This window comes from Miniopterus natalensis, chromosome 2 (assembly GCF_054644295.1).
Source record: "Miniopterus natalensis isolate mMinNat1 chromosome 2, mMinNat1.hap1, whole genome shotgun sequence".
Taxonomy (NCBI): Eukaryota; Metazoa; Chordata; class Mammalia; order Chiroptera; family Miniopteridae; genus Miniopterus; species Miniopterus natalensis.
The window spans coordinates 6,821,873-6,834,229 of record NC_142082.1 but is presented as its reverse complement, the minus strand read 5'-3'; the positions used below and the strand labels follow the sequence as shown (position 1 = coordinate 6,834,229).

Sequence of the window (12,357 nt, the reverse complement as noted above, 5' to 3'; positions counted from 1 at the left end):
TAAACAAAATCTGCGGCGCTTATCTTAGTTTAGAAACTTCATTATCCCTAGATCCCACCCCAGCTGGAGATCTGAACAGCGCCCCCGGCCTCGGAGCCTGTGTTTCTCTCTCACGTGCGGGACCTTCTGCAGCCAGAGCGGCCGTCTAACTGCCCAGGCCTTTCCTGCGGAATCAGGTCTCAGCCCCGGGATCGCCGAATGCGGGCCGAGCGCGCCTGGCGCCTGCTCCTCCTCCGGCTTTCCACGCTGCCCACGGGACAGCAGCGACATTTCAAACGGGCCTCCAAGCTGTTGCTGAAAGCCAGGGAGTCGCCGCGACTAGGCGTGATGGGCGGGCTGGAAATCCGAGCGCTTCTGGCCGGCTCCTATAACCCGAGTGTAACTAGTTTTATTTCAGGAGGAGAAAGAAGATGACAACGAGGGAAGCAAATTCCAGAAACCTGTGGGCCCTGGGAGGATCCCGACGGGCAGGTTTCACAAGGCTGCGCTATGAGCGAACCCTGCGGCACTGAAGCCATAATGGGGAAAGTGGCATTTGGCTAACGACCGCCTTCCCCTTCACGTGTCCTCTACTGTCTCGCCGGAGCTCCTTACGCAGGCCCACAAAGGGCAACTGTCACCCTTCTCTTCACCGCGGCTCCCGTATCACTAACAACCCTCACCTTTAAAGAAAACCAGAAATCAGCTCCAGAGAGTCACAGGGTTAATAGTAAAAACATTTTTGACCTAAGGAATAGAGGAAAATAGAACCCCAGAGCACTCAGAACCATTTGTGATGACTAATGAATGACTTTGGTCATCAAAAAACAAAGCCAATGGGAAACATATGAACCATAAAAGAAATATGCTTCCTTGAGATACTAGATAAAAATATGGAAAGTCAATGCTAGATCTCCACCAGTAATTCACATAAACCAGAAAGCTGCTATAGGACCCACCACACCCTAGAGGAAGGTCTCCTTTGTGAACGCTCCATGTGCACTTGAAAATATGTATTTTGTTATTTTTAGATGGTATGTTTTACGAATGTTAGTTTGATCAGGCTGGTTGATGGCACTGTTCACAGCTTCAACAATCATGATTTTGTCTGTATGGTCTATCAATTACTGAGAAAGGGGTGTTGATATAACCAACTATAATTGTACATTGGTATTTCTCCTTTCAGTTCTATTGGTCTTTTTCAGGTATTTAAAACTCTGTTATTATGTGTGTAAATCTTTATTTAGGATTATGTGAATATATCATTATGTCCTTTGATGAACTGACTTATTAGTAGAAAATTCCTAAAATATCCTTGTTCCAAAGTTTACTTTGACATTACTATGACAAGCGCAACGTTCCTTGCATTTGTATTTTCATTGGCATATCTTTTGCATTCCTTTTAATTTTCAACCCACTTGGGTATTTATATTTAAAATAGGCCTGTTGTAGCCATCATAGAGTTGGTTCTTATTTTAACCATTCTGATAATTTCTGCCTTTTTTTTTTTAATCTTCACCCAAGGGTATTTTTTCTATTGCTTTTCAGAGAGAGAGAAAGGGGGAGAGAGAGAGGGAAACGTCGACGTACATACACACATCTTACCGGTTTTGCTTCTTGGGAACCCTAATACAGGCTGTATCCACCCTTTGGCTATTGCGAGTAAAACCGCTACGGACACGGGAGTGTAAGAGCCTGAGTTCCTGCTTTCAGTTCTTTTGGGTCTATACCTAGAAGGAGACTCGCTGAATCACATGGTGATTCTATGTTTAACTTTTTGAGCAACTGCCATGCTGCTTTCCACAGCGGTTCTACCATTTCCATTCCCAGCCACAATGTGCAGGGTTCCAATTTCTCCGGATCCTCACCAACACTTGTTACTTTCCGCTTTTTTAAAAAAAATAATAGCCAACCTAATGGGCGTGAGGAGACAGCTCGTTGCGGCTTTGATTTGCATGTGTTTAGTGATTAGCGGCGGTCATCTTTCCTGTGCCCACTGGTCATTTGTGTATGTCCTCTGGCCCCATTACTGCCTCTACCTGGTGCCCCACGTCTTACGAGGTCCCTCCGCTCTGGCTGGCGGAGCACGGGCTAGTCCCAGCCCTCCTCTCCAGCATGTCCCCCGAGTCCTGACACTCGCACTTCACTGAACTTTGCCCTTCTGTGTCCTCAGCTCGGCACACACTGGGCCCTGTGTGAGTCCTCCCTCCCCCACTGCCGACGCCGCGGCCTAGGGCTCGCCTCCCTACTCCCCTTCGGTTAGGGATCAATATTCTACCGCCTGCGATCCAATGTCTGAAAAGTCGTTTTACGGAGCTTGTTCACGTCTCCAATGATCTGTTGTTAGCAGACAATTCCTACAGCAGCTAATAGTTCCTGGGCAAAAACAAGAGCCAGCTGGGTCTTTTAAGAGATATTCATGTGATTCCAACACCTTAAATTCTAGGGGGAATATCTCCCCGTTGGACCTAGTTCATCAATCTCTCTTTCTTTCTCTACAGGCACAAGATCTAAATTTGGGATCCACTGGCTAATCTCAAACCACACAACTCTGTTCCCCTAGATCTTGAAGGGGCTCCCTCGGACTCTGGTTCTTTGATTGAGTAAAAGCTGTAGTACTATGTCTACCACCCTCAATTCTAGAAATAAATATGTACATGAAAATGCCGAAGATTTCAAAATGTATGTAGCACAAGTAGGTATTATTTTCTCTCCCTACTTCATTGTCATGGCCTCAGGAGACTGATTCTCCCCAAATTTAATGTGAACACATTCGGTGAATGTATTCGTTGTGTATATGTCACGGAAAAGTATCAAACTATCAGGAAGTGTTGGTCTGAATGTATTCATTATAATATCTTTATCTCATACAGTTCCACAAAGCCAACTCCCACAGCCCTTAAGAAATGAGCAGATGACTTTTGCAGGTTTTACAGAATCCCTTCACACTGACCACTATGATCACGGCTGCCCTACGCCCGTCTCCCTGGACTGCACGCTCCCTCAGAGAAGCTGGCAGTGCTTGAGGCTAAAATGCCACGAGCATGACGCAGGCAGGGCCGTGCGAGAGCTGAGGAGGGGGCCGCAGCCACGGCCGGGGCTGGCAGGGGACTTCGCAGGGAGGGGAAAGCGAGCACCTCCTCCCGGCAGCGCGGTGCCAGTGAAGGGCTCCTTTTACCGTGCATGTTATCGAGCCTGCACTGTGGCACCTTCAGAGCTAAAAAGGGGGAAAAAGAGACCCAAATCACTGGGGAAAGAGAGCAGCAAACACTACTAAATCCATACATGTGACCAAGTGCCACAGTTTTATTCTACTCAAGGTCTGAGGATGCTTTGGGGGGCGAGGTTGGGGGTTTCTGCTGGGCTACGGATTTTAAGGGTGCCAGGGTGCTGGCACGTCCTCACTGATGACACCAGCTCTGGGCTGGACGGGTATCTCTCTCTCATCTTCTCTCTGTCTTGCTCTTTTCTTTAGGGAATGTGAGTCATGTCATTCTTCGTGTCATTCAAAATTCGCTATGCCTGGTGCACCATTTTCTGACACAACACCAGCGACACCACACATTCACTTCTGAAGAGCCTGAAAGAAGCTCTGTGTCTAACGCTCACCCTGGTGTCGCCATCAGCATCGCTCCGTCACCTTCAACACCCCGAAACCAGGGAAGCCGCAGCTCAAAGAACTCCGGGCATATGCTAAGTTTTAAATGTAGTGCGACTATAAAGACATCGCTCACGTCTACTCAAGAGTCAGTCCTTGCCCGGCCGGGCGTGGCTCAGCGGTTGAGGGTCGGCCTAGGATCCGGGAGATCAGGGTTCGATTCCCGGTCAGGGCACAGGCCCAGGTTGTGGGCTTGATTCCCAGTTGGGGGCATGCAGGAGGCAGCCAATCAATGACTCTCATCATTGATGTTTCTCTCTCTCCCTCCCTCTCCCTTCCTCTCTCTGAAATCAATAAAGATATATTTAAAAAAAAAAAAAAAAGTCAGTCCATACTGGTGGTAATTATACTCTCAGGAGACAGATTTCTTTTCACCTGAAGACACTGCTATGCTTTTTGTCTGTTAGTTGACTGGTGGCTAAAGTGACATAATGTGATGTGCACATGAATGAACACTATCAACAATTACAAACTAAACTTTAAAGTCAACTGCCATTCTCAAAAGCCTGTGCCCAAGATTACAAATCAGTGAGACTGCGGGTGACTTTTCTAAGTCCAGCACCACTGCTAAGAATAACTGAATTCATGCTAACAGTGAGTGAGAAAATAGATTTGAGAACAACTAGCCAAGTGTTGAGAGTGGAGTACAAATAATTTAACCAAAGGGGCCTTTGTTTTCTTTTTTTTTTTTTACAAAATTAAAAGTTGGCTCAGAGCATGTGCCATGGTGCTCAATAAATTTCTCAAATACCTTTGTATTTCAAAAGACTTTATTTTATACTCCCAACATTTTATTTCGGTTTAATAAATAATAGTAAAAACTTAATCAAATTCATCAAAAATTTTCTCCACCAAATATCACACCTATTTGTAATTTGGGGCATACATTTTTTAAAATACCAGTTGAATTTAAGATTCAGTTTGTATGAGATATTCCATTCCCACCCAAGAAGACTGTGGTCTAAGTATCTATTATGAATAAGTAAAATAATAAATTTCACAGTAAAAGTTTTTATATTCCTCTTCTTAAAAAATAGATTTTCTCAAACAGTTGAACACTACCTTTAAAAGTTATAAGTATATTAATAAAAAAGCATTAACTTATTCATTTCACCATTTCAACACCTAGAAACAGGATGCCAGGAAGTTACTGTTCCCCACTTGACCAAGGAGGAGTCTGAAAGCCAACGATCACCAATACCTATGACCATAATATAAAATAACATAAAAAGGTGTTTTAGACAGATGTTCCAAACACTTGGTTCCCAAACGCTTGACCCACTAACTCTAATTCAGCGAAAGAAACGAAGCACACTTGCTAATGCTGCTGCATCAAGATAATGAAGTATGAAGCTGGTGCTTGGCTTTGTCTAAAAAAATTGTGACTGTGACCAAAAAGGCCGGAGGGTGCTCTGAGACACCACCACAATGAGGAGTTCATTCTTCACGAGCTGCTATTGCCGTGAAAGGGACCAGCACTTACAGCAATTTCCACAGGGCAGACAAGCCAAAGAAAGGCCAGTTTAGCAAACTCCGCGCGGCTCTGCCGCGGTGCCCACCCACTTCTGAAAGGGCCGCCTGGCAAACGTGCACAAACAGCGGAGAGGGGGCATCACACGAGCGACGGGAGCAGCGCAGCCCACGAGGGCCAGTCTGCCAAGGGAGCATTTCTACGAAGTGGTCACGCTGCAAGGACGTGTTCAACGCTTCCTGCTGCAAGAGATGAAGAGGCCACTTCAGATCTTTTATTACGGTCGCTTATGAATACCTATGTCTTCTTCGAGAGGGAAGCATCTTCAGGGGGCACTCCTGTCTGCCTCACCCTTGTGGTCGCACAGCAATGAAATGTATAAATGACATGCAGGCGTCGGATAGTGAGAGCAGAGTGACCCTGGCATAAAATAAGCTTTATCTAAGATTCCGCTGCACAGGTCTGGGGAGGGTGACCACTGGGACCTCCTGGAATCTCCCCGATGGAGATGGGTTCCCTTTCCTTCTAAATGGCTTTGTATGAAATCTCCTATAAGTTTTGTTTTTAAATCCTTTCCTTAGTTTGCTTTTCTAGAGGGGGATTTAAATGAACAAACTACACTAGCTGATCGAGGTCATTCCCTTTACCACGTGCCTTACAGAGGCAAGAACTATGAAAAATGGTTAAAATTCCAAAGGGCAATAATAAAAAGTAGTAATTTCCTGAGACGTGCACAGCTCAAGTGAGTACGGAGGTTCATGAAGGGTAAGTTTGACAAACACTGCTTTCCTTTTTTTAGATAAGGTACCTAGTCCAGTGTCACAGAAATGTGCAGACAATACAGGGATCAGCAACAAGGCGTCAGACAAGGCATCACAGGATGTTCTTGAGAGACGCACGGAGAGAGGGGCGCGCCGACAGAGCAAAGGGTCTGGCGCACTGGAGGACGTTCATGGCAGCAAGCCCCGGGCACTTCTATCAACGACTTCCCAAACTGAACCCAGAAACCCAAACTGAAGAGAGGTCTGAAAGTAGAGACAAACTTTTTTCACACTCGTTTTCTGAGAATAGAAAAGTCAGAAGAAAAAACAATCTATTTAAAAATACTGGCGAACTAGAACTTGTGTGAAAGACCTGAAAGGCGAGGGAAGCCCACAGTCATGATCCAGGCTGAGCACAGTTTTTCCTTTTGAGGCAGAGAGTGAGAGCCTGAGCTCAGGGAGCTACACGCAGTCCGGTCCATGGAGCAGAAGCTTGGGAGAGGCTTGGAGTTCAGCCTCCGTCCAGCAGAAGGCGCCCTCACAAAACACCCAAGGAGTTCAACCAGGACTTTGAAGAGCTCTGCGCTAAGAGAAAGGGTAACCTGGGAACAGACCCACTCTTCAAGAAGAGATGAAACTCAGATTTCAAATACACACCCTGACTGAATTAAAATTGTATGTCCCAGGCCTAACTTTCTACGAAAAGCAAAACTAAATTCTCTTTAAAGGATTACAAGATCATCCTGAACCTCAAATCGTCTTTATACTTTTCCATACATAATATATGGCTCTTAATAAAAAGTAAGCAGTTGTAAGTGGTCAAACATTGACCCCAAACCAAAACCATTCTTCAGACCATATTGAAGAATCCAACATATAGGAAATCTAGGTTTTATACTAATCAAGACATGGAATTTAAAAAGTAACTGTTATTATTTTGTTCAAAAAATTATATATTAGTGTTCAGAATTTGGGCAAGTATAAAAAACAATCAAATAGAAATTTCAGAACTGAAAAATAGGTAGTGCAATGACGCTGAAACCAGTAATAAAAGACTATTCCCAACTATTTAAAAGCTAAGTATACTTCAATCAAAAAAAAGTTACAAAAGTTAGAAAATATTTTGAACTGATGGATAATAAAAATACAAAATTCAAAACCTGTGAGTTGCAGGCAAAAGCCACGTGCAGAAAGTAATCTAGAGCTCTAAGAGCAGATATTATAAAGTAAGAAAGCCCCAAAGCATTTCACGTATTTGCTAAAGTTGAAGCTATAAATATTTTTTGACAAAGCAATTTCATTCCTAGTGCATAACTCAGAAAAATGTGTACATATGTGTCCCAAAAGACATGAATAATAGACATGTACATTAAGGCATCATTTTTAATTACCAGAAATTGGAAAAAGCTGCAATGTACATCATTATAGAAGTACATCAGTAAAAGAATTTATGGTATGTATCCAAAAGTGGTGAAAATGTTGAGCAAAAGAAGCCATCAAATAATACACGTGGTAGATTCCAGTTTTACAAAGTCAGAGCAGGCAAGAAACTAACCTACAGTGCTGCTGAGGCCAGCGTTTCCTCTGGAGAGTGTAATGACCACGAGGGGATACACTGGGGACTTGCGGGGTCATGGTAATAATTTATTTCATGGCACAGGCAATGGTTACATGAATTTATGTACCTGGTGAACAGTCTTTACAGCTCTAAAAATCAAAGATAAACAAGCTCTGGCCTCAACAGCAGTTTTGTCAAAAAGATTGAGGGTAAAGATCAGGAAACAACCCATGAGAAAGTGTGATAGACTAGTCAAGGTCTAGGTAAAGATCAGGAAACAACCTACGAGAAAGTGTGAGAGACTAGTCAAGGTCTAGGTAAAGATCAGGAAACAACCCATGAGAAAGTGTGAGAGACTAGTCAAGGTCTAGGTAAAGATCAGGAAACAACCCATGAGAAAGTGTGAGAAACTAGTTAAGTTCTAGAAAGGAATGACTGGTGACAGGAATCTGGGCATCTTTAAATACTGGGCCATCTGATGAAAGAGCAATTGGGTCCAACTCTGGAAGTCATTTTAGTACTGTAAGGGAAAGTTAAGCTATCAAACCTCGGGTTTTGATTCCATATACTAATCGCAATAATAAAACTGCCCAATAACAGAACACACTTGGTCTCAATACCGAGGACAATGTCAATCACAGAATAAGTTCTAACAAAGGCAGAAACACCACCCATCAGAATAAGCGGAGGGAGCTGCTACATAGAATGGACGTGGCAGGCGACCACTCATGCCCCTTGTCCACCTTCAGAGTCTACACACATGTTCAATGGAGAGCCACGATAAAAACAACTTACCCTTAATCGCGTAGTGGAGATCTCGGCTTTTAAAATATCAGGATCATATTTAGTACTAGATGAAGATCCTGAGAACACTTTCAAAGAGAAAAGAGAAAAACAAGTTGCATAACTAGTTCTCAGCTGAGAATTCACAAACTCCAAAAACAACAAGATTCACATGCTTCTGTGATACTTACTTACTTTATCATTTCTTTATTGTCATTCATCAGACACCTAAATATAAAAAGTAATCTTCAAACCTTCATAATTTAAAAAAACTCAAGAAAGACAAATGTCATAAAGACCAGGGTACTTCATTTTCTTCCGGATTCTATACCAGTGCATAAAATCGTCAAGGTCCTCATGGCAGATATAGTTTATCAGAGTTTTTGGCATTATCCAGAAACTGACCATTTCAGTGGGACATCTGAGCCCATCGTGCTGCTCTTTAAACAAGCCAGCCCCAGATGACCAGTTTTGGAGACAAGAGAGAGCTAAGTCAACTCAGTGGTCAACAGAAGCATCACTCTAGCTAACGGTTCCAGTTCCTCCCCACCAGGAAGAGTGTACAAGAGTGGCCACAGGGCCGAATTACTCGCCTTGGTCTGAAAGGGTAAAATTTGACTCATAACTAAAGAAAAGGCAAAGAGGAAGAGGGGGGGCAAAGACAGAAGGGATACAGAATCCCCAGGGAGGAGACGCGATCGGGAATGAGGTCAAGGGGATTTACTGGGAAGTCTGGGGTGCCCTCCCCAATCTTCCTGCCGAGGAAGGAACAGGCCCCAAATGAAACTCCACAGAAACCCAGGGGCCACATGTCATCTACAGTTTGGTCCCCATGTTTGCAGTGAACAGCCACACTGACTTACAGCTTGTGTGAGAGCTGGACTTCTCCTTATAGGCATCGTTCAATCGCATGTATTCATCGAGGGCCAGCGCCAGCCTCTGCTCCTTCACGTGGTACAGCTCCTTCTGCGTCCTGAGGGCATCCTGAGCCACCGAGAGATAGTCCTTAAGCATCTTCTCCTGCTCGCCCCGCCATTGCTTTCTCGGGTCTTCAATCTGGGTGGTTTCTGAAAATACATTCGGTGGGTTCTTTTTTAGGATCTAATTATGCTCTTTTAATTATTATTATTTAAGCTTTAAAAAAAGTAGCTAGCTTTAATTCTTACATCCCTAAGTAATTTATTAGTATGTGGGAAGTGACTTCTCCAGGAATTGGACAGTTTTTGGTTTATTTAGCCCAAACCTCCCCACCCTCCTCCCCTTCCAGGTCCTTGTCAACTATTTATTCCTCTTGTGAATCCATCAGATGCAACTGTCGAAGCAAAAACGTCCACAGCTGAGATCTGGTCCTTCTTCTCTAGAGTTTCCCGGCTCCCCAGTCCCCATAGACAGGCCCAGGGTGACTAAGGAAGTGGCCTGGGTCAGCCAGACCCAGCTGCCTCAGGCCCGGGCCCTGCTTCCCCATCACTGGGAAATAAAAGGGGAACTCTCTCTACAGTGGTATGTATTTTGAACACTAATCTTTAAAGATGTAAATATTTCAATATGCAAAGGAAGACTATCTCATTAGCTGTGGGGGGAAATATGCTGGCGTCGAGGTCTAAAGAAGAGATCTGGAGGGACAGCCCCGAGTGGACGGCCCCTCCCGCCAAGAATCTTCAAGGACCTCATCACCATGGGGCAGCCCAGCCACGTGTGAGATGGAGACCTGGCCGGGACCAGCCGATAAGAGCCTAAACATCTCTCTTTTAAATATTCATTACAACTCTGATCTCTGGCTATCGGAACATGTAATATTTATATTCCCTTCCAATGTTTATATGTATGAATGCAACCTGGCTCAAAGCAGACTCAGCCTCTAACAAATATAACTTTGTGGTCTTCAGAAAGTTTCCTAACTGGGGATGGCACACAGTAACGCTCCCCTCCCAGTGCTCATACCCTTGAACACGGGCCAGACTTTGTGGCTTGTTTCTAAGGGACACAACAGAGACCAAGGGATGGGACGCCACCTGAGACCAGACTACAGAGGCCACGGCTGCCATCGTGCTCTCGCTCTCTGCCCCTGCTCTTGGCTTTTCTGCTCTGATGAAGCAAACTGCCGTCCTGTGGAGAGGCCCGCGTGGCAGGGAATGAGGGGCCACTGGCCAGCAGCCACGAAGGAAGGGAATCCTGCCAACAGCAGCAGGGGAGCTGGGAGCCTCGCTGTGGATGTCCCCAAGCCAGGGGCTCCAGCTAGGTCCTGCTTGGATCCATGACCCACAGAAACCATGAGATAATAAGTGTATTTTAAGACACTAAGTTCTGGGATAATTTGTTACATTAAGATATATAACTAATAACTGAACCAGATGAAGAGATAAATTGAAAGTATGTGAAGAACTTGCAATGTTTATAAGTTATAATAGTTACGCTAAGATTTGCACATCCAGTTCCCTCTCAGTATCTTCAGAGGCTTTATCTAATCTTATTTCCCTACATACTGGGAACTGGGATACTTTCTATAAAACACCTGTCAACAGCTAAGCTGCTACAAAACACTGCCTGACAGTTCAATGAATGACATAAAATACTACTACTACTACTAACAACAAGCCATCAGCACTGGTTTGGGACAGATCAGCAGAAACACTCAGGAGACTGAGTGGCTTAAACACGGTGCATGAAGGAGGCTCAGCAGGAAACGGTCCCATTTCTGAAACATGCACGACCACAGAAGAGCGCTCCCACAGGCCCCTCAGGAGGCTCCATAAGGCAGGCTGGCCTCGTCTCCATCAGCTGTATTTGCTGAGTACGTTTATGAAGTTTATTAAATGTAAATATTCCAAAAAAGTCTATTATACAAATGCGGTATTTTTTTGTTATTAAGACCTTGGGTAGCCTTGGGAGATCACTGTATTACATGCAATGAAATGTGCACGTTGTCTACTGTATGAAAGAAGCAATAACTTAATCTCAACACCACGTACCTCAAGGAACCCACATTCCATCAGTTGTACGGATGTGAAACTTTGCAGACAGAGAACACACTGTGAGTTACAGAGCTGGTGGTGGAGACAGTGTTAGACTCTTCAGAGGAGTATCATTTGGGTGTATTGTGCGTATTTCTGTTCCCTCCGCTGTGCTCAGGAAGAATGAATGAAGGGAACAGGAGCAACTCTCTTTGTCTCAGAACGGTCTGCCATGTCTATCTATCTGTTCCTTACTGCTACAGACAACTACTGACCACCCGCCCCACGCCACAGGGGAACCAGGACATCAGGCAGGACCCCTCCTTCCTAGAACTTACATTACACAGAGGAAATTGTGACACGAGTTTAAAAAACACAATAATAATTAACACATACAGTAGAAAGTACGAGCCATGAGAGGAGCCCGGGTAAATGCCATGGCAGCTCCAAGGCACAGGGATGCCCTCTGGCTGGGCGAGGAAGGTCCCACGGATGGGCAGTGATTAAGCGGGGCTGTGAACGGTCCCAGACAAGCGCCCCGTCGGGGCCCAGCCCGCTTACCTGTCCGGCCCTCCTCGCCCACCCGTCCCCACCCCTCCCCACCAGCTGCAGACTCTCTTCTTTCTGTCACCAAGCCCTGCTTTCTGCGGCCTCTCCAGGCCTTTCACTTTACTGTGGGGGTTTCTCCTTTTGCCAACCCCAGACCCCACCCATCCCCGTGCTCGAGAGGCCTGGCTCACTCGTTCTGGGGTACCGGCTGACAGCCCCTTCCCGAGGCAGCCCAGCCTCACCCTTCGGAATGGACAGGGTGCTTCTCCCTGCCTGTGTGCCGCTAGTGCGATGGTGGTTCGCTCCGCGTTCCACGGTGCTTTTCATTTCCCCCAATCCTCCAAGAGGGACTAGTCTAGGGTTTCTTTTTTTAAATTTTATTGTTGACAGTACTCCAGATGTCCCCCATTTTCCCCAGCTTTGCCCCCCTCCACCCAGTCCGCACCCAGGTCTTCACCACACTACAGTCTGTGTCTGTGGGCTACGCATATATGCATGTAAGTTCTTTGGTTAATCTCTTCCCGTCCCCTCCAACTCTTCCCATCCCTTCCACCCCTCTCCCCTCTGGGATCTGTCAGTCTGTTCCATGCCTCTGGACCTATTTTGATCGTCAGTTTATTTTGTTCTTTAGATTCCACATACGAGTG

The 12,357-nt window shown here is 45.3% G+C and overlaps 1 protein-coding gene across 1 annotated transcript in view; it reads right to left on the bottom strand.

The window, feature by feature from the left end:
• Positions 1-12,357, bottom strand: part of WWC2 (WW and C2 domain containing 2) — a 131,100-nt gene that overhangs the window by 51,582 nt on the left and 67,161 nt on the right. The window contains exons 3-4 of the mRNA XM_087814072.1: positions 9,074-9,277; positions 8,223-8,299 (exon numbers count right to left, since the gene is read on the bottom strand). Coding sequence (XP_087670198.1) covers positions 8,223-8,299; positions 9,074-9,277 — 281 coding nt within the window. The remainder of the gene's footprint in view (positions 1-8,222; positions 8,300-9,073; positions 9,278-12,357) is intronic.